At 47.3% G+C, this 20,235-nt stretch overlaps 1 protein-coding gene across 1 annotated transcript in view; it reads left to right on the forward strand.

Annotated features, from left to right (window-relative positions):
• The first annotated feature begins 5,301 nt into the window (after positions 1-5,301).
• Positions 5,302-20,235, forward strand: part of SH3PXD2B (SH3 and PX domains 2B) — a 142,434-nt gene continuing 127,500 nt past the window's right edge. The window contains exon 1 of the mRNA XM_044280729.1: positions 5,302-5,529. Coding sequence (XP_044136664.1) covers positions 5,458-5,529 — 72 coding nt within the window. The 5' untranslated portion in view covers positions 5,302-5,457. The remainder of the gene's footprint in view (positions 5,530-20,235) is intronic.

Here is a 20,235-nt window from a genome sequence, read left to right on the forward strand (position 1 = left end):
TGCCATACATTGCGCCCACCTGACGCTGCCATACACTGCCCCCACCTGACGCTGCCATACACTGCGCCCACCTGACGCTGCCATACACTGCGCCCACCTGACGCTGCCATACACTGCGCCCACCTGACGCTGCCATACACTGCGCCCACCTGACGCTGCCATACACTGCGCCCACCTGACGCTGCCATACACTGCGCCCACCTGACGCTGCCATACACTGCGCCCACCTGACGCTGCCATACACTGCGCCCACCTGACGCTGGCATACACTGCGCCCACCTGACGCTGGCATACACTGCGCCCACCTGACGCTGGCATACACTGCGCCCACCTGACGCTGGCATACACTGCGCCCACCTGACGCTGGCATACACTGCGCCCACCTGACGCTGCCATACATTGCGCCCACCTGACGCTGCCATACACTGCCCCACCTGACGCTGCCATACACTGCGCCCACCTGACGCTGCCATACACTGCGCCCACCTGACGCTGCCATACACTGCGCCCACCTGACGCTGCCATACACTGCGCCCACCTGACGCTGCCATACACTGCGCCCACCTGACGCTGCCATACACTGCGCCCACCTGACGCTGCCATACACTGCGCCCACCTGACGCTGCCATACACTGCGCCCACCTGACGCTGCCATACACTGCGCCCACCTGACGCTGGCATACACAGCGCCCACCTGACGCTGGCATACACTGCGCCCACCTGACGCTGGCATACACTGCGCCCACCTGACGCTGGCATACACTGCGCCCACCTGACGCTGCCATACACTGCGCCCACCTGACGCTGCCATACACTGCGCCCACCTGACGCTGCCATACACCGCCCCCACCTGACGCTGCCATATACCGCGCCCACCTGACGCTGCCATATACCGCGCCCACCTGACGCTGCCATATACAGCGACCACCTGACGCTGCCATACACAGCGACCACCTGACGCTGCCATACACAGCGACCACCTGACGCTGCCATACACAGCGACCACCTGACGCTGCCATACACAGCGCCACCTGACACTGCTACATACATATTACATACACAGCTCTACCACATGCCCGTTACACAGATAGTTTACTATATACACATTGCACACACAGCTCGCTACATGTCCATTTAACTACTGTGTGTGAAAACTGGACAAAATAGCCCTGCTTAATACAAACCTTCCACAAATAAAGTACCTCTGCATTCTCCACCAGGACAGTCCTACACAGAGGCTGTGTTCCCCTAACTCCTCCCACACATAGCTGATTACATGACTGTGACATCACCACAGGTCCTGTAACCACAATGTAGTTTGGAGCTGCTCCTGGTGAGAGAGATGTCTGTGAGGGGTGGGGCTTCTCGGGAGAGGGGCGGGCTTCATGTGTTCCAGACGTGGCAGCTTCTGATACAGCGCTCCTGACTAGAAAAAGACCATGCGTAAAAATACGGACAAGTCTTTTTCCCAGGGAGTAAAATGGCCTGAACAGGCGTCTATGAGGCTTGTACAGGCGTTATTGCGACCTCTGCACACGTCAGTGATTTAAATCAGTGACTGTGAGCCAAATCTAGGAGTGGGTCTAAACACAGAACAGGTGCAGAGCTTTAAATGATACCTTATGTTTGTGTAGCTCCACTGCTGGTTTTGGCTCACTGACCAAACACTGACTGTGTGAATGAGGCTTTAGAGAGATGAGCTTATCAGTGCAGGTTAAGTCATATGTGGACATGCAACACACACAGTAGCAGTTCAGTCTGATGAATACACTGGAAGTGACAGGATGGCAAGTGCAGTACAGTGCGGGTCTACAAAGAAAGTGAGGGATTTCGGCCTCTTTCACACGAGCGTGACTGATTGGCTCCAGATGTGTTCAGGGAAACTGGCACCATTTTGCAAGCAAGTTCAGTCAGTTTTGTCTCCGCGCGGGTGCAATGCGTTTTGATGTGGTTTTCACACGTGTGATAAAAAACTGAAGGTTTACAAACAACATCTCGGTGAAAAACGCATTGCATCCGGATACAATGGTTTTTTCACTGAAGTATCATTCACCAATATCAGTCATGATGTTTTGATTATGTCAAGAAAACAAAAAAAAATCTGTCGCCGAAAATTCAGCCAAGAGAATTTAGACCTGCTTAGAGAATATCCAGGAGACTTCTATTCTCAAATTATTATGAGTGATGAAACATGGGTCCACCACCATGATCCTGAGACCAAACAAAGGTCTGTGCAATGGAAGCACAAGGGGTCGCAAACTCGTGTGAAGCAGTCAGCTGGAAAGATCATGGCAACTTTTTGGGGGGATGCAGAAAGTGATTTACTACTAGAATTCATGCCACACAAGACAATTACTGAAGACACTTATGCTTGTGGGTATAACTACTGTAAAGGAGCACATGTGGGCATAAATACTGTGAGCGGGCACAATGTGGGCACTGCTGCTGTGAAGGGCATTGTGTGGGCACTACCACTGTGAGGGTCACAATGTGTGCACAACTACTGTGAGGGGCACAATAGAGGCACAACTACTGTGAGGGACACAATAGAGGCACAACTACTGTGAGGGGCACAACTATTGTAAAGGACACAGTGTGGGCACTACTACTGTAACAGGGCACAATTTGGGCATAACTACTGTGTGATGGCATACAGGTGGAATAATTACTATATGTGGGCATTAAGGGGACTGGGAGGGATTGAGTGTGTGTATAGTTATATTTTGGGCGGAGTCAGAGGCGTGGCCTAGTATGAAAAAAACTTGCAGCGGCACACTACACAGTTCCTCTTTTTGCTTTTCAAGGTTTGGGAGGTATAAGACCATGCCATACCAATGATGGATTGGTTTATGGGTACCATGTTGCTTTTGAAGTTGAGCAGCCTCTAGGGTAGTAGTGCAGCCTTTTTCTGACAACCATACATTTAGACAACCCCTTTAAGGCAAGCTCTCAAAACTACACCCTCTTCACAATGTAAACTTGGCAGAAATAGACAACCCTATCATAGGTCAGAAGCTAGACTTAGGGCTAATGCACATGAACGTGTTCCCGTAAATTGTGGTCCCCAAGGCCCGGGCACTGTCCTTTGGCCGGCGCTGACCCATTCAAGTTGAATGGGTCCAAGATCCGTCCGCACCACATAAATAGAACATTTTTGCTGCGCGGAGACACGGGCCAAAATGCCACAGAAGCTCTTTGTAATGCTTCTGTGGTCCTTCCGTTCCGTATCTTCTGGATTGCGGACCTATTCAAGCGAGTGGGTCCGCATCCGTGATAGGGTGCGCACACGCAGGGCTGCACAGCCAACCTCAGGCTGCGCGGCCCTGGTACCAAGTGGGGGGCGGCAGTGCAGCGGGAGATGAGCGCTTCCATTGTGGAAGCGCTCATCTCTATAGGCGATACAAATGGATGCTGTGGCAGGACAGGGGAGAGGTGTCTCCCTTCCCGATTCCTCTGATAGCCTGCAGGCCTGACATCATTGCACCGCCTGAGGCATACTGCACGGGACACAGGCCGGAAGAGGTCTGCATCACATCCCTGAAAGCTGCATGGAGGTAAGTATTTGAGTTTATTTTTTTATATGGCACAATGCAGAAGAGGATTGTTATGGGGGCATCTAGGGGCACTTCTTACTGGTACATTATTGGGGGCACTATAGGGGCATCTGCTAAGGGCAGAAAAAGGGATATTTTGTATGGGGGGCACTATAGGGAAGGGGGGAAGAACACTATGGGGGCATCTACTGAGGGCACAAAGAAGTGGTATTTTATACTGGCAAATTATGGGGGACACTGAGGGCATCTACTGGGGCACTATATAGAAGCATTTTATACTGGCACATTATGGGGGCACTATGGGAAAGGGGGGAGAGGAGTAGTATGGGGGCAGTTTATACTGGCTCACAGTATGGGGGCACTATGGGGACATTAGCTCAACTGGGGGCATTAAAAGGGGGTATTTTTTGCACTGCTACAAATTATAAGGGGGCATTTTTCTATTGTCACATTATGAGAATTATTACTACTGGGGGCATTATGGTGGGCTTTATAACTACTGGGGGACTATGTGGGAACATGTTGGTGGCCCTGTAGAAGCACTATTACTACCAGGCGTGCTCTGGCAGAGAATTATTTCTATTGCTGACCTTGAGGAGCACTATTACTGTGGGTGCACCCTGGCACAGTATCAGCTTAGCTTATTTTCGGGGGACATAATGTTTAAACTATTAGTGTCAGGGACAGTATTTGCTGGGCGCAGTTATTTTAGGACACTGCGTGCCAATAATTATTGAAGGGCACCAGCTGCATGGCACTAGTATTATCAGAGGGTTTATCTGTTTCTTCAGTAAAGAATTTAAAGGGGTTCTGCACTTTGTATTAACTGATGATCTATCCTCTGGATAGATCATCAGCTTCTGATCGGCGGGGGTCCAACACCCGGGACCCCCGCCGATCAGCTGTTTGAGAAGGCAGCGGCGCTCCAGCAGCGCCGCAGCCTTCTCACTGTTTACCGCTGGCCCACTGACGTCACTTGTCTGGGCGGGGCTAAGCTCCGTTCACTTGAATAAAGCTTATCCGCGCCCACGCTAGTTGATACTAGTCGTGACGTCAGTGGGCCGGCGGTAAACAGTGAGAAGGCCGCGGCGCTACTGGAGTGCCGCTGCCTTCTTAAACAGCTGATCGGTGGAGGTCCCGGGTGTCGATCAGAAGCTGATGATCTATCCAGAGGATAGATCATCAGTTAAAACAAAGTGCAGAACCCCATTTAATTTTTGGGGGGCTGGAGATAAAAACATGCTGCGGTTTTATCTTCTGCCTGATCAGTCAAAAAGACTGAACTGATGCATACTGAACGGATTGCTCTCCATTCCGAATGCATGGGGATATGCCTGATCAGTTGTTTTCCGGTGTTGAGCCCCTATGACGGAACTCTATGGCGGAAAAGAAAAACGCTAGTGTGAAAGTAGCCTAAGGCAGCAGAAAGGCTAGGCGCACCCCTGCGCACATGGCCAGTGCCCATATATATTGCAGACCCACTGTTTGAGGGTCCCAATATGGGCACGTTTGTGTGGGAGGTGCTCACTGAAAAGCCTGTAGTTGCAACTGTTAAGAGACTGTGCCACAAAGCATCAGTGCCATAGGACCAGCAGCTCTCCCAGACATGACTGGTGTGGACAGCAGAGGACAAGTGAAGGACCTCTGTCCTGTATGTGGCCATTGTATCAGACACACGGTGCTGCCGCCTGGTAATGAGGGCACAGCACGTACTGAGGCAGTGGAGGGGCTGTGCTGGAATGACTGGCCGCTCCTCCTCACACAGAGGGGAGGGAAGAAGCGCTGAGGGAAGAAAGACGAGCTGGGCGCTGAACCTGGCAACGGGACCGCTTTCTCCCTCGTCGTGAAGAGTCAGGAGCCCACCGCCAGCTCACCTCTGCCCTGTCCGCTGCCCGGCTCAGCCATGCCCAGGAAAAGCATCGTGGAAGTCAGCGTGCAGAACGTGCAGAAGAGGCGCAGCCCCAACAAGCACTATGTGAGTGGCCTTTGTATGTGAGGGGCTGACTGGCCAGCCGGGAGGGCGCTTACCTCAGGGTCCTGGGCTGGGAGTCATTGTCCTCAGGACCTCAGTCATTTCCTGGTGCTGCTGCTGCACTTCTCTACTACATAGCTATGCATGGCACAGCAGATAGTACTGCCACATGGAGGTCTAGGGCACTTGGCTCATACTGAGATTGGTATTGGGGGGCATTTACTTCAGGGGTGTACATCTCAGTTGAGGTCCATTGCCTGTAAGTGATTGTTTCCTACCTCTGGTATGTATACTGTACGTAGAATACATCTATAGGCGATGATGCAGACAGTATGCGGCGGTTGCTTATTGGCAAGGACTTTTCAGTTGGGCGTGTTTGCCAATGTGCAACAGACTAATCCTCCTAATTGCAGCCTGGCGCTGGCTCTGGCATGGCAGATGATGCCCCCAGAGGAGCTGACCGTATATTTTCTAGCTGGATATAGCAATGAAATCTGTGCTGCAGGATATGAGATGGCGGACGCGGGATGGGTAGACCCAGGGAACATTGGGGTCACTGGGTTGGTAGTTGAGCTAGGTAAGTGGCTGCTTCTCCACAAAGGAGGTTTATTAGTGTTCTGCTACTGCTGGGACCGACCCTATCAATATGATTTGTGGCGAAGCGCTCGCCCCTTCCACCAGCGTCATGCAGATCAATAATGGGCAAGACGTTTAGCAAGGATCCTCTGTCTTATTGACTGGAGGTTTACATACCGGTAAAGTGAAGCTCCATTTTAAGGGCTTATGCACATGACCATGGCCCTACAACAAAAATTTAAATAAAACATGGCCTATTCTTGTCCGTTTTGCAGACAAAGATAGGACTTTTCTACAGAAGTGAAAAAAAGAAAGTTTCCTGCCCTCAGCCGGGATCCATGTTTGGTAGATCTGCGATTTGTGGACCGCAAAACGCTTACGGCCACGTACATGAGCCCTAAGGGGGAGCTCCATGGATACTGTGAAGTCAGGATATGTGTGCCAGTTACCATGTAGTCAGTACAGATTAGAGCGTCCTCACACAGGGTAGAAAAAAACGCCACATAAAGACTTTCCCCGTGTTATCCTATGGGGTTGAAAAGTGTCGCTCCCTGCCCTGTGCTCCTCTGCAGGATAACATTGTGCCGCATACGTAATGATGGGTGGCCACTTTTCTCCATTCATTTCAGGGGGGGTGTAATCTGCACAGATATCTGCATCAAAATTCTCAAAGAAATCTGTGCCTTTTGTAAAAACCTGCCCTCTCGTAATCGTTCCGCCCTTGATGTATTGTATGGGTCCATCATATAAAGTATTTTAGTACAGAAAGCTCCATATGGGGCACCATGTTACCTGTAGACAATGCATGGCACAGCCAAGAAGACCTTGCATGCCCGGGTATCTGCCTGTACAATGACCGTATGGCTACATGGTGACGCGTGTCGCAGAAGTCGTACAGCACATGTACTACTTGTCTGCCTGTCGTAAGTCCCTGACGAGTTGCACGCAGGTCTTCTTTTAAAGTCAATGGATGAAAAGTTGTGTGCAACCTGCGACACAATCCAGCATGTCTGGATTTTTTGCGACTGACGCGTTGCAGTCACGGCATGTTGCATTGTAACACCATAGACAATCGTCACATGAAATGCTGCGGAGTAGCCGTACCCTTAGGGCTCATGCTCACGAACGTATTTTCTTTCCACTTCCATTCCATTTTTTTTGCGGACCACATGCGGAACCATTCACTTTAATTGGGCTGTAGAAAATACAGAAGTTACTCAGTGTGCATTTCGTTTCCGTTTGTCCGCATGGGCGTTCCGCAAAAAAGTAGTGCATGTCCTATTATTGTCCGCAAATCACGGGCTGAGGCCCCTTTCAAGTCAATGGGTCCGCAAAAAATACGGAACACACATGGAACACACCCGTATTTTGCGGATCCATACTGTAGAAATGCTATGCCCAGCCCATATGGCTCATGTGTTTGGTGATTAATAAGTTACTGTTTCCGATCCGCAAAAAAACAGATCAAATACGGAAACCATACGGATATGTTTTGTGCAATAACGGTACGGAAGAGGACTTAAATCAGAGAAAACAAAATCTCAGATACTGAACAACGGATCCGTGAAAAACGGACCGCAAAACAACAACGGTCGTGTGCATGAGCCCTTAGGGAAATCATCTCATTTTCTACAGGGCTTTTATGTTCAGTCGGAGTTTCAAAGCCCGTCGCGTGTCCCCTGGCAGAGACTGCTGCGTTTTTTTTTGTGGGTTTTCACGTAGACCCGCAGTAGGTTTTGCTCCACTGAATAGAGCTAAACCACGAGCAGGATCCCGCTGCCACTTTGCAAGGCGTCTGAGCGGCAACAGTGCCAAGAATGGACCTGTGCATTTTTGGGCCAGTATTGAAAAGCGCGCCAAAAATCCCTGGTTGCATGATCCGGGGCGTGGCCTCTCATTGAATCCAGTGGGGGGGGGCGGTTTCATTGCAGATTTGTTTTTGGCATCAAATCTGCACCCAGAATCCTCGGTCTGAACATGCCCTTACAAGGAGGCTGCATGGCTGCTCTTCTGGATTATTGGCATCATACCCACTTATCGAAGGCGCAACATGATGTGAGAATTCACTTCTCTGATACCATGAAGGCCAGCGGGAAGGTCTCCGTTCTTGCTGGTGTGTTTCTGCTGAGAATACTTGTGTCTTGTGCCTTGACGGAGCTGTTAATACATGTTCCTATCTGGCAGGTATCATTTCCAGGTAGAAGGTGCCAGGAATTTGCCTTCAGGTCACTGATTGTAGTGATAGCAGTTACCTCTGAACTTTTGGAAGATGCTTTGGAATGTGAACAGTGCCCTCTGCTGGACAACTCCTGAATCAGTAGATGAAGGCTAGGGCTACACCGCTGCGTTATATAGCTGCAGAAGAATGCATTCAATAGTTAAAGTTGTGCTACAAAAAGTTGCAGTGTAGCCCAGGCCTAAAGTATATATGTGTTTTTTTTTTTAAATGCCACAATTAATACATTTACAAAAATATTGATGCCTTTGTTTACTAAAATAACATACAAATTAAGACCATAGAGCAGTATGAAGAGAAAAAAGATCACTTTTATTTCTGTATTTTGTAAGAAAACTCATGGCAGGGATGTAACAAGTAAACCTGAGGCCCCATAGTAGAGCTTCTTATAGCACTGTAGGACTGAGTAGTCATGTCTCAGATTGAGAACCTTTCTCGTTGACTTTAGGAAGCCACACCAGCCAGGAAGCCAGGATCCTGCAGAAACGCTGGTCAAAGAACCAGGATTAAAGGGGTTTTGCCATCTCAGACAATGGGGGCATATCACTAGTCACCTCTGGGACCGGCATCTACAATTAAGACGGAGCGGGGAAATGAACGGAGGGTGCACTGCGCATGTGCAGCCACCCACCATTAATTTCTATGGGGCCGCAAAAAATAGCCGAGCGATGGATGGGCTATTGCCGTCTGTCCTATAGAAATGAACGGAAGCAGGGGCCGCGCGTGCACGGTGCGCTCCCATTCACTTCTATGGGAGCAGCACTTGGTGGTGGATGGACCCCGGGAAATCCGTGGTCCTCCAGCCACAGCTCTCCCCGCTCCGTTCTCGTTGCAGGTGCGGGTTCCAGAGGTGGGACACGCTCCTATCAGACAATGGGGCCATATCCTAGCGATATGCCCCCATTGTATGTGACGGGAATACCCCTTTAAGGCTTGCTATTGAAGTGCTACAGTAGAAAGGCCTTCCTAACATGTCAAAGATGAAAGAGATCACTGCCCATCTGTAACTTGATGCTCTCCATGTGTGGTGTCCGCTGATCACTTTGAGGCTTTTTATGTATATTGCAGATGTTCCTGAAGGGAAAGGTTCTTTTCCTCCTGGCACTCACTTATCCTCATGTATCATTACCCATGTTTAAGCCTAGGTCTTAGTTAATACATAGAGACAATCTACACAAGGTTATTTTGCACATTCTTTGGTTTTGGTCAGAATTTACATTATGCTCACCCAAAGCTGCCATGTAGGTTGCACAGTACCCTGTCTAGTAGTGCTCTGTGCTACTTCTCTTCATCAGATTCTACAACAGTGGACCACCTGAGCATGGTCTGAGCAGACATTAAAGGGCTTGTCTGAGATTTTGATTATTCTCAGGATCCGACTCCAGCTGTTTGAAGAGGTCTCAGTGCTCTGGTGAGTGCTGTGGCCCCTTCCTAGTGACGTCAAGTTCATTGGTCACATGGCCGAGATGCAGCTCAGTCCCACTCAAGTAAATAGTCCTAGGTTGCAATTCCAAGCACAGCCACTGTACAATGGACGGCACTGTGCTTGGATAGCTGTGAACAGGCTGCAGCACTCACTGGAGCACCGCCGCCTCATGATTGATGGAGATGCCGGTAGTTCAACCCTCAGTGATCAGACACTAATGACCTATCTTGAGAATAGGCCATCGATATCAAAATCTCAGACAACTCCTTCAAACAAGCAGGGAATGTGGGAAGATGTGAGAAAAGAAGCTAAATATGTTATAACACATATTACAGGTACAGTACAGAAACAAACTGGTGTGAATACAGAGTTACTCTGCATTTTATGTGGGTTTTAGCTAGGTCATATTTTATAAAGAAAACCATGTGTTATCTGATGAGTCTAAATACAGGCTAGGGCAGCGCTAAAGCCCACCCATGACATCAGCGGGAACACTGCTAGCAGAGACCCGGTTCGTCACTAGATCTGCTGAAAAAGCCCTTTTCCTGCACGATTCAGCACAGGACAAGGGAGATCATCAGGGCATGAATTGCTCCGATCCTCATGTCAGAGGGGCTGCCTGGGTAAAAAGAGCATATGTCCGGGTTCAGCTCTGAACCTGGACATCCCCTTTAAAATAAGAATTACTTATATGCAATAATATTGTTGGTTTGTTTTTTAATGTACATTATAGTTTTCCTTCTGATGGCTCCTAAGAGACAAGAGCTGCAGAGAGGTGAACATTGCATTGGAGAACAGGGTCTTTTGCATTAATATAATTAAAGGGTTTTCCGGTTTCCTATACTTATGACCTGTCCTCAGCATAAGTCATCAATGTCAGATCAGTGGGGCTGTTTACAAGGCCCCTTTACGTTGACCGACTGAGCAGGGAAATTTTGAGAATGAGACATTGTTCCCTATAATTGCCTGGTTGTCAGTGGAGGTGAAATCTGTATGCACATGCAGCAATCGCCTCCATTGGATGGGGATGAGCGATCGCTACTGCAGACAGTTGTCCCCATACAGATTTATTCTTTCTGGGCAGAAACGGTGATTTTGGTGTTCACAAATCGGGTGACTGGTGGCATATTTACACAGGGCAATTATTGGGAATGAGCATTACTAGGAGCGTTCCTTCCCATGTTTGCTCGATCTTCAGCATATGTAAAGGGGCCTGTAGGGTTTGGAAGTCAAAGAGCTGCTCCCACCAATTATCGGCAACTGGGACAAAATAAAAAATGTGTGTTTTTTTTTATTGGACACAGGTTATAACCATTGGGATTGTCAACTTCTAGGTCACACAACCCCTTTAATGGAAAACAATCAGATAAATGGGGTTAAAATGGATTGGTGTCTGTATAAAGGCGCCCATACCTGTCAAAGAAATATTCTATCTGTGCTTTTTTATATGTTCTTTATTCTCCTAATGCAGGGATCAGCAACCTTCAGCACTCCAGCTGCTGTGAAACTACAACTCCCAGCATGCAAACATGCTCGGCTGTTCTCACAACTCCCAGTGAATGGTGCATTCTGGGAGTTGTAGTTTCAGAACATCTGGAGTGCCGGAGGTTGCTGATCCCTGTCCTAATGTATAACTTCAGCTACAACTGACCAAACTCTTCTTATTCCTCCTGACCAGTGTGGGGAGAGGGGAGTAAGCCTCCGGCAGCAAGTTAGGGTACTTTCACGCTTGCGCTGTTGGATTCCGGCAGGCAGTTCCAACGCCGGAACTGCCCGCCGGATCCAGAAATCCATATGCAAACGGATAGCATTTGTAGACGGATCCGTCTCACAAATGCATTGCAATACCGGATCCGTTTCTCTGGTGTCATCTTGGAAAACGGATCCGGTATTTATTTTTTTCACATCTTTGAAGGTCTGCGCATGCACAGACCAGAAAATCAGATCAGTTTTTCTGGAACACTTGGTGTCGGATCCGGCATTAATGCATTTCAATGGAATATAATGCCGGATCTGGCATTCTGGCAAGTGTTCCGAAATTTTGGACGGAGAAAATACCGTAAGAGTGACTGAACTGAAAACATCCTGATGCATCCTGAACGGAATGCTCTACATTCAAAATGCATGGGGATAAAACTGATCAGTTTTTTTTTTCCGGTATTGAGTCGGGTATTAAGTACCCTTATCTGTCCTGAGGATTGAACAACAACATTGTGCGTGCTGAAATCCAACAGCCTTGATCCTTCTTTCTCCCGACATCTGTCTTCATGGGGAAAGTCCTGACACACCCATACACGTTAATAGGTTGGTTGGTCCTGGCAAAATTGGCAGGTTTCGCAACATTAATGTGAATGGCCAGCTTAGTTATGTGACCCATAACTTATTTTTTTGCGATTTTAAATCTCATATAAGAACTAATGTAAAATTGTAGAGCCAGTACACTCTTGCTAGTGGGTTTTAAGGGCGATTTGGGCTAGCAATGTGGAGTCAGAAAGCTGTCCTACAAGAGATATCCTGTCTGATCATATGTGACTCAGACGTGCAGGCTTCATGGCCAGAGCGGTGATTATAGAGCCAGACACTAAGCAGAGGTCATTAATATGAAGTCATTTCCCTTATCTTACATTTTAATTTTTGAAGGATTCTATAATGTACACTTCAAAGGCTTGTATGGTTACAATTATAAGATGAAGAAACTTGGACACAGCGGTTTCAGGTCAGATAATTAAAGGGAGTCAGGACCTTGTAGGGCTAGCTTGGCTGAATGTAATGATAACTTTCACATAGTGATCTGTTGCTCCATTCTGGAGAAAAAGTACTTTTAATCCATATGCAAATTAGCAGTTAAAGGGGTTGTCCAGGTTCAGAGCTGAACCTGGACATCCCTCCATTTTCACCCCGGCAGCCCCCCTGACATGAGCATCGGAGCAGTTCATGCTCCGATGCTCTCCTTTGCCCTGCGCTAAATCGCGCAGGGCAAAGGCATTTTTCTGAGTTCCGGTGACATACCGGGCTCTCTATGGGGCTGACAGGCAGCCCGGTGACGTCACCGGCACTGATGGGCGGGATTTGGCTCTGCCCTAGCCAGTAAAACGGCTAGGGCAGAGCTAAAGCCCGCCCCTCAGAGCCGGTGACGTCACCGAACACACTGCTGGGCGGAAGTTACCGCCCGGCAGTGTGTTATTGAAAACAAAAGAGCCCGTGCCCTGCGCGATCTAGCGCAGGGCACGGGAGCGCATCGGAGCATGAGATGCTCCGATGCTAGGCTCAGGGGGGCTGCCGGGGTGAAAATAAGGGTATGTCCGGGTTCAGCTCTGAACCCGGACAACCCCTTTAAGTGCACCGAGGGCAGGCACAAGCTACTGTGTGCACCCTCCCTTCTCCTGCTTCCTTTGCCAGTCCCTCTCTCTACTTCTTGAGTGACAGGACTAGGTTCCTGCATAGTCATCTCCCCTGGCCATGGAGACAGGTTCCCTTTAATCCTCAGGTCTACGCTGTTATTGGCATCTCTTAAATCAGGCTCATATTCATCTCCTTTATAGAAACCCAATTGCATTCTCATGCTTTTGGCAGTAGCTTGTGCCTGCCCTCCTATAAGTTAATGTTCGACCCTTTAAATAGGCCTTGAGACATGACTCGGCTGTCTGCAGATGAGGTGCTGGGTTATTTAATATCTGAGTCATGTCTCAAGGCCTATTTAAAAAGGGTCACATCTGCCTTACATCTGGTGGCATTAGAGGCAGAGCTCCATGCTCAAATCTGTGAGCAGGTGGTCAGTGATGCATCCGTGAAGGATCTGTGTTGGGTCCGTGTTTTACTGACATTGAACAGCTGAAAAATTATTTTCAAAGCATCTCTACCTAATGATCCGTGAAACACGGATGCAACACGGATGGCATTCGTGTTGCATCTGTGGTTTTCAAGGACCCATAGACCATAATGGACGTGATGGATCAGTGAACATGGACAAAATAGAGCATGCATCTGTTCTAAAAACACTGACCCACGGACCGTGCTAAAACACTGATGTGGAGAACACGTACAGCACGTCCGTGAAACACTGACGTGTGAATGAGGCTTTAGAATCTGTATTGAAAAACTGATGGTTTTGCATGCAAGTTTAATCAGTTGTGTCTTCGATTGTGTTCAGTATTTCAGTTTTTTCCGAACGGATGCAATCAACCTTTGAAGAATAACACTTCATATCATTTTCTAGCAACCATCAGTGAAAAACGCTTTGTATCCAGATGCCTTCCGCTTTTCACTCAAGTCCAATTTGCTTCCATGGCGCCAGGGCTGTGTGAAATAGGCTAAAACTATGATTCACAAGATGTAAACTCGCTTGGATGTTCTCAGAACTCCATAGAAATGAATAGAGCATGCTGGGAGTTGTAGTTTTGCCACAGCTGGAGTGCTGGAGGTTAGCCATCACTGATTTACTATATGCTGCGATTTTTTCCTAAACACAAAGATGATCAGTGATAAACGACGCTCATGTGCACAGACCCATTGAAATGAATGGGTCAGGATTCAGTACAGATGAAGTCTGTTCACAACACGCTTTGCATCCGGAAAGAAAACTTGCTTGTGTAAAAGAGGCCATACAGTCGAAGGGGGGAATCGGATGAGCTTCTGGGACACATAAAGAGTTCTCTATATATTCTCATTAATTCTAATATGAGACAAAATAGGACCTAGGCCTATTGCACACGACCGTAGGTGTCCCATGCTGCGGACAGCACATGCGGATCCGCAATTCACGGGCACCGTTCCGTGGGCATTCCGCATCACTTCAATGGGTCTGCAAATCCGGAGATGCGGAATGGTGCGGAACGGAAGCACGGAACGGAACACTCTGTAGTCCCGTACTTCTGTTCCTCAAAAAGATAGAACATGTCCTATCTTTTTGCGGAAAGGGCGGATCACGGACCCAATGAAGTGAATGGGTCCGCTATCCGCTTAGGCTGTGTTCGTACATTGCCAAGCATGGCCACGTGGCGCACATGTGTTTAGTGTTGCTATAATAAAGCAATATCCAAGAAAATGTATTTGAGAGTTTATTATATATATATATATATATATATATATAATGGAAGTGCGCAGATTCATGGTGCTTAGCCTTGTATCATGTGGTAGAGAGATGTTAATGATGCTGATGGAGTTGTTAGAAACATTTATAGGCTCCCAGAGGAGACATGCATCCCATCCTGGATGTAATATATCCTTTACTGATAGTAAAGCTACACCAGCTCCTTTCCTTCCATTACTCCACACTTTAGATGAGCAAATCGTGAAAAGCTTCCTGTCTGATGCAGCACCGAGGAATTACAACTAATTTCAAGTTATTTGATTTATAGTCCCTGTGACCTTCATGAAACCTGAATGGAAACAGTCAGGGTATGTTCACATGTGACTTACAGAGGTTTTCCAAGAATCCTCTGGATAAGTCATCAGTATCTGATAAGTGAGGGTCTGGCACCCAGGACCCCCACCCATCAGCTGTTTGAGAGGGCACTAGCGCTCCTGTGAGCACCGCTGCTTTCTCCATGCTCACCAAGCACAGCGCTTGGTATCGCAGCTCAGCCCCATTCACTTCTATGGGGATGAGGTGCATCTAAGCCACATGCACGTGACGCACTGGCCTAGAGAAAGCTGAGAGAAGCACTGGTGCCTTCTCAAACAGCTGATCGAAGGTGCTCGACGGTTATCAGACCCCCACCGATCAGATGCTGATGACCTATCCTGAGGAGTTAGCTTTTATATGGTGGAGGGGTGGAAAGAATACTTACTGCTATACACCAGGAGAGGGAGGAGAGACATACGGAGGGGGAGGTGGAGGTGACTGGGTGACAGAAGCCAGCTCTCTAGAACCTCCAGCTTTAGCAGAACTAGATGTCTTCCCGATAATAGTAATATTTCTGTTACTATTGCTTTTTGTGGCTGATAGATATTTACTATGACAGTATGGTAAGTTTCGCTCCTTGTACTGTCCAAAGGTGATGGCCAAGTGACTCTCCTTGTCCCGTCTGCGCTGTCGAAGCTTTGGGCTGCTCTGTCTGTGAAAACTGGCAGGGAAAATTCTGATGAGGTGAAAAATACAGCTCAAGAGTTAGTCCTGGCATGGCTATAGATAGTGTGGTACTGAGCGCGCTCACTCTTTTCCTTGCTATTTTCTAGCTCTGTCGCGGTGTCCAAATTCCTTGTATGGTTCTAGTTCAATAACTGGAGGTGAGCAAATGATGGGAGTATTTGCTTATCCACAGCACTGCAAACAGGGAGAGCTGCAGACTGAATGAATGCAGGGTTTATTACCCAGCTATGTGTAATAAACCTCTTTAAAGTAGACTACTCAAGGTAAGAGGGAGGATAGGAGAGAAATATGAGCGTTCCACAGTACTCCAGGGAAGTCCAGGGGAACTCCCCCCTGTATCCTCTCTCCTGCCCAAATTGGATATAGTACAGTACTGGCCACATTATGAAGGAGATTAGAGAGAAGTATCTGGGTGGAACGGTCAGGAGGTCACTGATCACTTCTTATCCCACACACATCTGTTGAATCCTTTCCTGGCCCTCTTCCCACATAGACAGATCTTTACTAGCTCAATGAGGTGTTTATCCTGCTTTTTGGCAGGTTTTTTATTTTTATTTTTTAGTCCTTGAATCAACCTTATACTAAGCTCTGTGCACATCAAATTTGGTTCATGTATAGTTGAAGCATATGTATTCTTTAAAGGGGTATTGCATCTTTAGGGACCTTTTATAGATTCAGCTGGAACTGCGTTGTACCTAAACAAACAAATCCACCCTCATGCTCCCTGCCATTGAATCCCAGCGCAATGCTTCTCTCAGATATGCTGGACTTCGGTCACATGCGCTGCTGCAGCCAATCACTGGCCTCTGCAGTGAGGTGTCTCCAAGAGTCACATTAGAGCTTGGTTACATAGTGTTGCCTCCTGACTCTCCCAGTTGGATTTCAACATCTGCCACATTTGTGCTAGGAAGATAAACCGTCGCCAACAGCATCTAACAATGGTGTACTCCCCTCTGAGCATACATGTGTATAAGCGGTTGAAGGTGGGAACAGACGGCTATCTTATGTGTATGGCCAGCCTTAAAGGTCTTTTACATAGGGTGATAATTGCCCGAATGACCAATACATCGAACATTCCCAATCATTGTCCAGTGTGGACATGTGCAGCGAGTGACGACAGAGAAGTGATCAGATGAACAATCGCAGTTACGAAAAAATACACACTATTAGGGCTCATGAACACGACCGTATGTATTTTACAGTCTGCAAAAAACGGATCCGCAAAAAATAAGGGTGACATCCGTGTGCATTCTGTATGTTGCAGAACAGCTGGCCCCTGATAGAACAGTACTATCCTTGTCCATAATGAAGACAATAATAGAAACATAGACATAGAAACATAGAATGTGTCGGCAGATAAGAACCATTTGGCCAATCTAGTCTGCCCAATATACTGAATCCTATGAATAGTCCCTGGCCCTATCTTATATGAAGGATGGCCTTATGCCTATCCCATGCATGCTTAAACTCCTTCACTGTACTTGCCGCTACCACTTCTGCAGGAAGGCTATTCCATGCATCCACTACTCTCTCAGTAAAGTAATACTTTCTGATATTACTTTTAAACCTTTGCCCCTCTAATTTAAAACTGTGTCCTCTTGTGGTAGTTTTCTTCTTTTAAATATGCTCTCCTCCTTTACCGAGTTGATTCCCTTTATGTATTTAAAAGTTTCTATCATATCCCCTCGGTCTCTTCTTTCTTCCAAGCTATACATATTAAGGTCCTTTAACCTTTCCTGGTAAGTTTTATCCTGCAATCCATGTACTAGTTTAGTAGCTCTTCTCTGAACTCTCTCTAGAGTATCTATATCCTTCTGGAGATATGGCCTCCAGTACTGAGCACAATACTCCAAGTGAGGTCTTACCAGTGATCTGTACAGCGGCATAAGCACTTCACTCTTTCTACTGCTTATACCTCTCCCTATACATCCAAGCATTCTGCTGGCATTTCGTGCTGCTCTATTACATTGTCTTCCCACCTTTAAGTCTTCTGAAATAATTACTCCTAAATCCCTTTCCTCAGATACTGCGGTCAGGACTGTGTCAAATATTCTATATTCTGCCCTCTGGTTTTTACGTCCCAGGTGCATTATCTTGCACTTATCCACATTAAATTTCAGTTGCCAGAGTTCTGACCATTCTTCTAGTTTTCCTAAATCCTTTTCCATTTGGCGTTTCCCTCCAGGAACATCAACCCTGTTACATATCTTTGTGTCATCAGCAAAAAGACAAACCTTACCATCGAGGCCTTTTGCAATATCACTTATGAAGATATTAAACAAAATTGGTCCCAGTACAGATCCCTGTGGAACCCCACTGGTAACATGACCTTGTTTTGAATGTTCTCCATTGACTACAACCCTCTGTTGTCTGTCACTCAGCCACTGCCTAATCCAAAATAGGACATGTTCTATTTTTTTGCAGAACGGAAATACGGACATACGAAAACGGAATGCACATGGAGTAACTTCAGTTTTTTTGGCGGACCCATTGAAATGAATGGTTCCGTATATGGTCCGCAAAAGAAACGGAACGAACACAGAAAGAAAATACATTCGTGTGCATGAGTGTGTATTCACACGGCTGTGTCCATTTGACGTACCATAAACCGTGGATCCGCAAACCATGGACACCAGCTGTGTTCACCTTGCATCTTGGTGCGCACTCATTGACTTCATGGGTCCGCGATCTGCATATTGCGTCCAAAGATAGGACATGTCCGTGTGAATAGACCCTGTTGTAACTTATGAATCCAAGCTCTGGGAATGTTAACCACTTGCTAATACAGTCCCGATCAAAAGTTTAAGACCACTTGAAAAATGGCAAAAAAAAAATCATATTTAGCATGGCTGGATCTTAACAAGGTTCAAAGTAGAGCTTCAACATGCAACAAGAGAAATGGGAGTGAGACAAAACATTTTTTGAGCATTTAATTTAATGAAAACAACGAATAAACTGAAACAGCCTGTTTTTCAGCTGATCAAAAGTTTAGGGCCACACCTCCCAAAAAAAACTAAACCCCCTAAAACAGAAATCCAACTTCCAAACATTAACTCAGTAATGAGTAGCTCCGCCGTTATTGTTTATCACTTCCAAAATTTGTTTTGGCATGCTTGATGCAAGCGTTTCCATGAGGCGAGTGGGAAAATTTCTCCAAGTGGTGAAGACAGCCACACGAAGGCCATCTACTGTCTGGAACTGTTGTCCATTTTTGTAAACTTCCCTTGCCATCCATCCCCAAAGGTTCTCAATTGGATTTAGATCAGTGGAACACACAGGATGGGCCAAAAGAGTGATGTTATTCTCCTGGAAGAAGTCCCTTGTCCTGCGGGCATTGTGTACTGGGAAAAACCCAGTCGTTACCACACAGACGAGGGCCCTCAGTCATGAGAAATGCTCTCTGCAACATCTGGACATAGCCAGCGGCCGTTTGAAGCCCCTGCACTTTCTGAAGCTCTATTGTTCCACTGAAGGAAAAAGCACCCCAGACCATTATGGCGCCCCCTCCACAGTGGCGCGTAGAAAACATCTCAGGTGGGATCTGCTTGTCATGCCAGTAACGTTGGAAACCATCAGGACCATCAAGGTTACATTTTTTCTCATCAGAGAATAAAACTTTCTTCCACCTTTGAATGTCCCATGTTTGGTGCTCTCTTGCAAAGTCCAAACGAGCAGTTCTGTGGCGTTCAAGGAGACAAGGTGTTTGAAGACGTTTTATGTTTTTGAAGCCCTTCAGTCTCAGGTGCCATCTGATAGTTATGGGTCTGTCGGCACCAGTAAGGGCCTTAGTTTGGGTCGAGGATCGTTCAGTGTCTTGACGTACAGCCAATTGGATCCTCCGGCTCAGTGCTGATGAAATTTTTGGGGGTCTTCCACTTGACTTTTTTGTGCTTGTTCAGTTCAACAACCCGACCACGTTCAAAAAGGGAACGTGTGACTACCTGACAGAAAAGGACAAGGAATCCACATCTTTGCACAGATTTGGCCTTTTAAAGGCATGTGGTCCTAAACTTTTGATCAGCTGAAAAACAGCCTGTTTCAGTTTATTCGTTGTTTTCATTAAATTGAATGCTCAAAAAATGTATTGTCTCACACCCATTTCTTCTTGTTGCATGTTGACGCTCTACTTGGAACCTTGTTAAGATCCAGCCATGCTAAGGCCTCTTTCACACTTGCGTTGTACTCGGAATTACACGCCGGATCCGGAAAAACGCAAGTGTACTGAAAGCATTTGAGGACGGATCCGTCTTCAAAATGCTTTCAGTGTTACTATGGCACCCAGGACGCTATTAAAGTCCTGGTTGCCATAGTGGGAGCGGGGGAGCGGTATACTTACAGTCTGCGCGGCTCCCGGGGCGCTCCAGAGTGACGTCAGAGCGC

Source organism: Bufo gargarizans, chromosome 2 (genome assembly GCF_014858855.1).
Source record: "Bufo gargarizans isolate SCDJY-AF-19 chromosome 2, ASM1485885v1, whole genome shotgun sequence".
Lineage (NCBI taxonomy): Eukaryota > Metazoa > Chordata > Amphibia > Anura > Bufonidae > Bufo > Bufo gargarizans.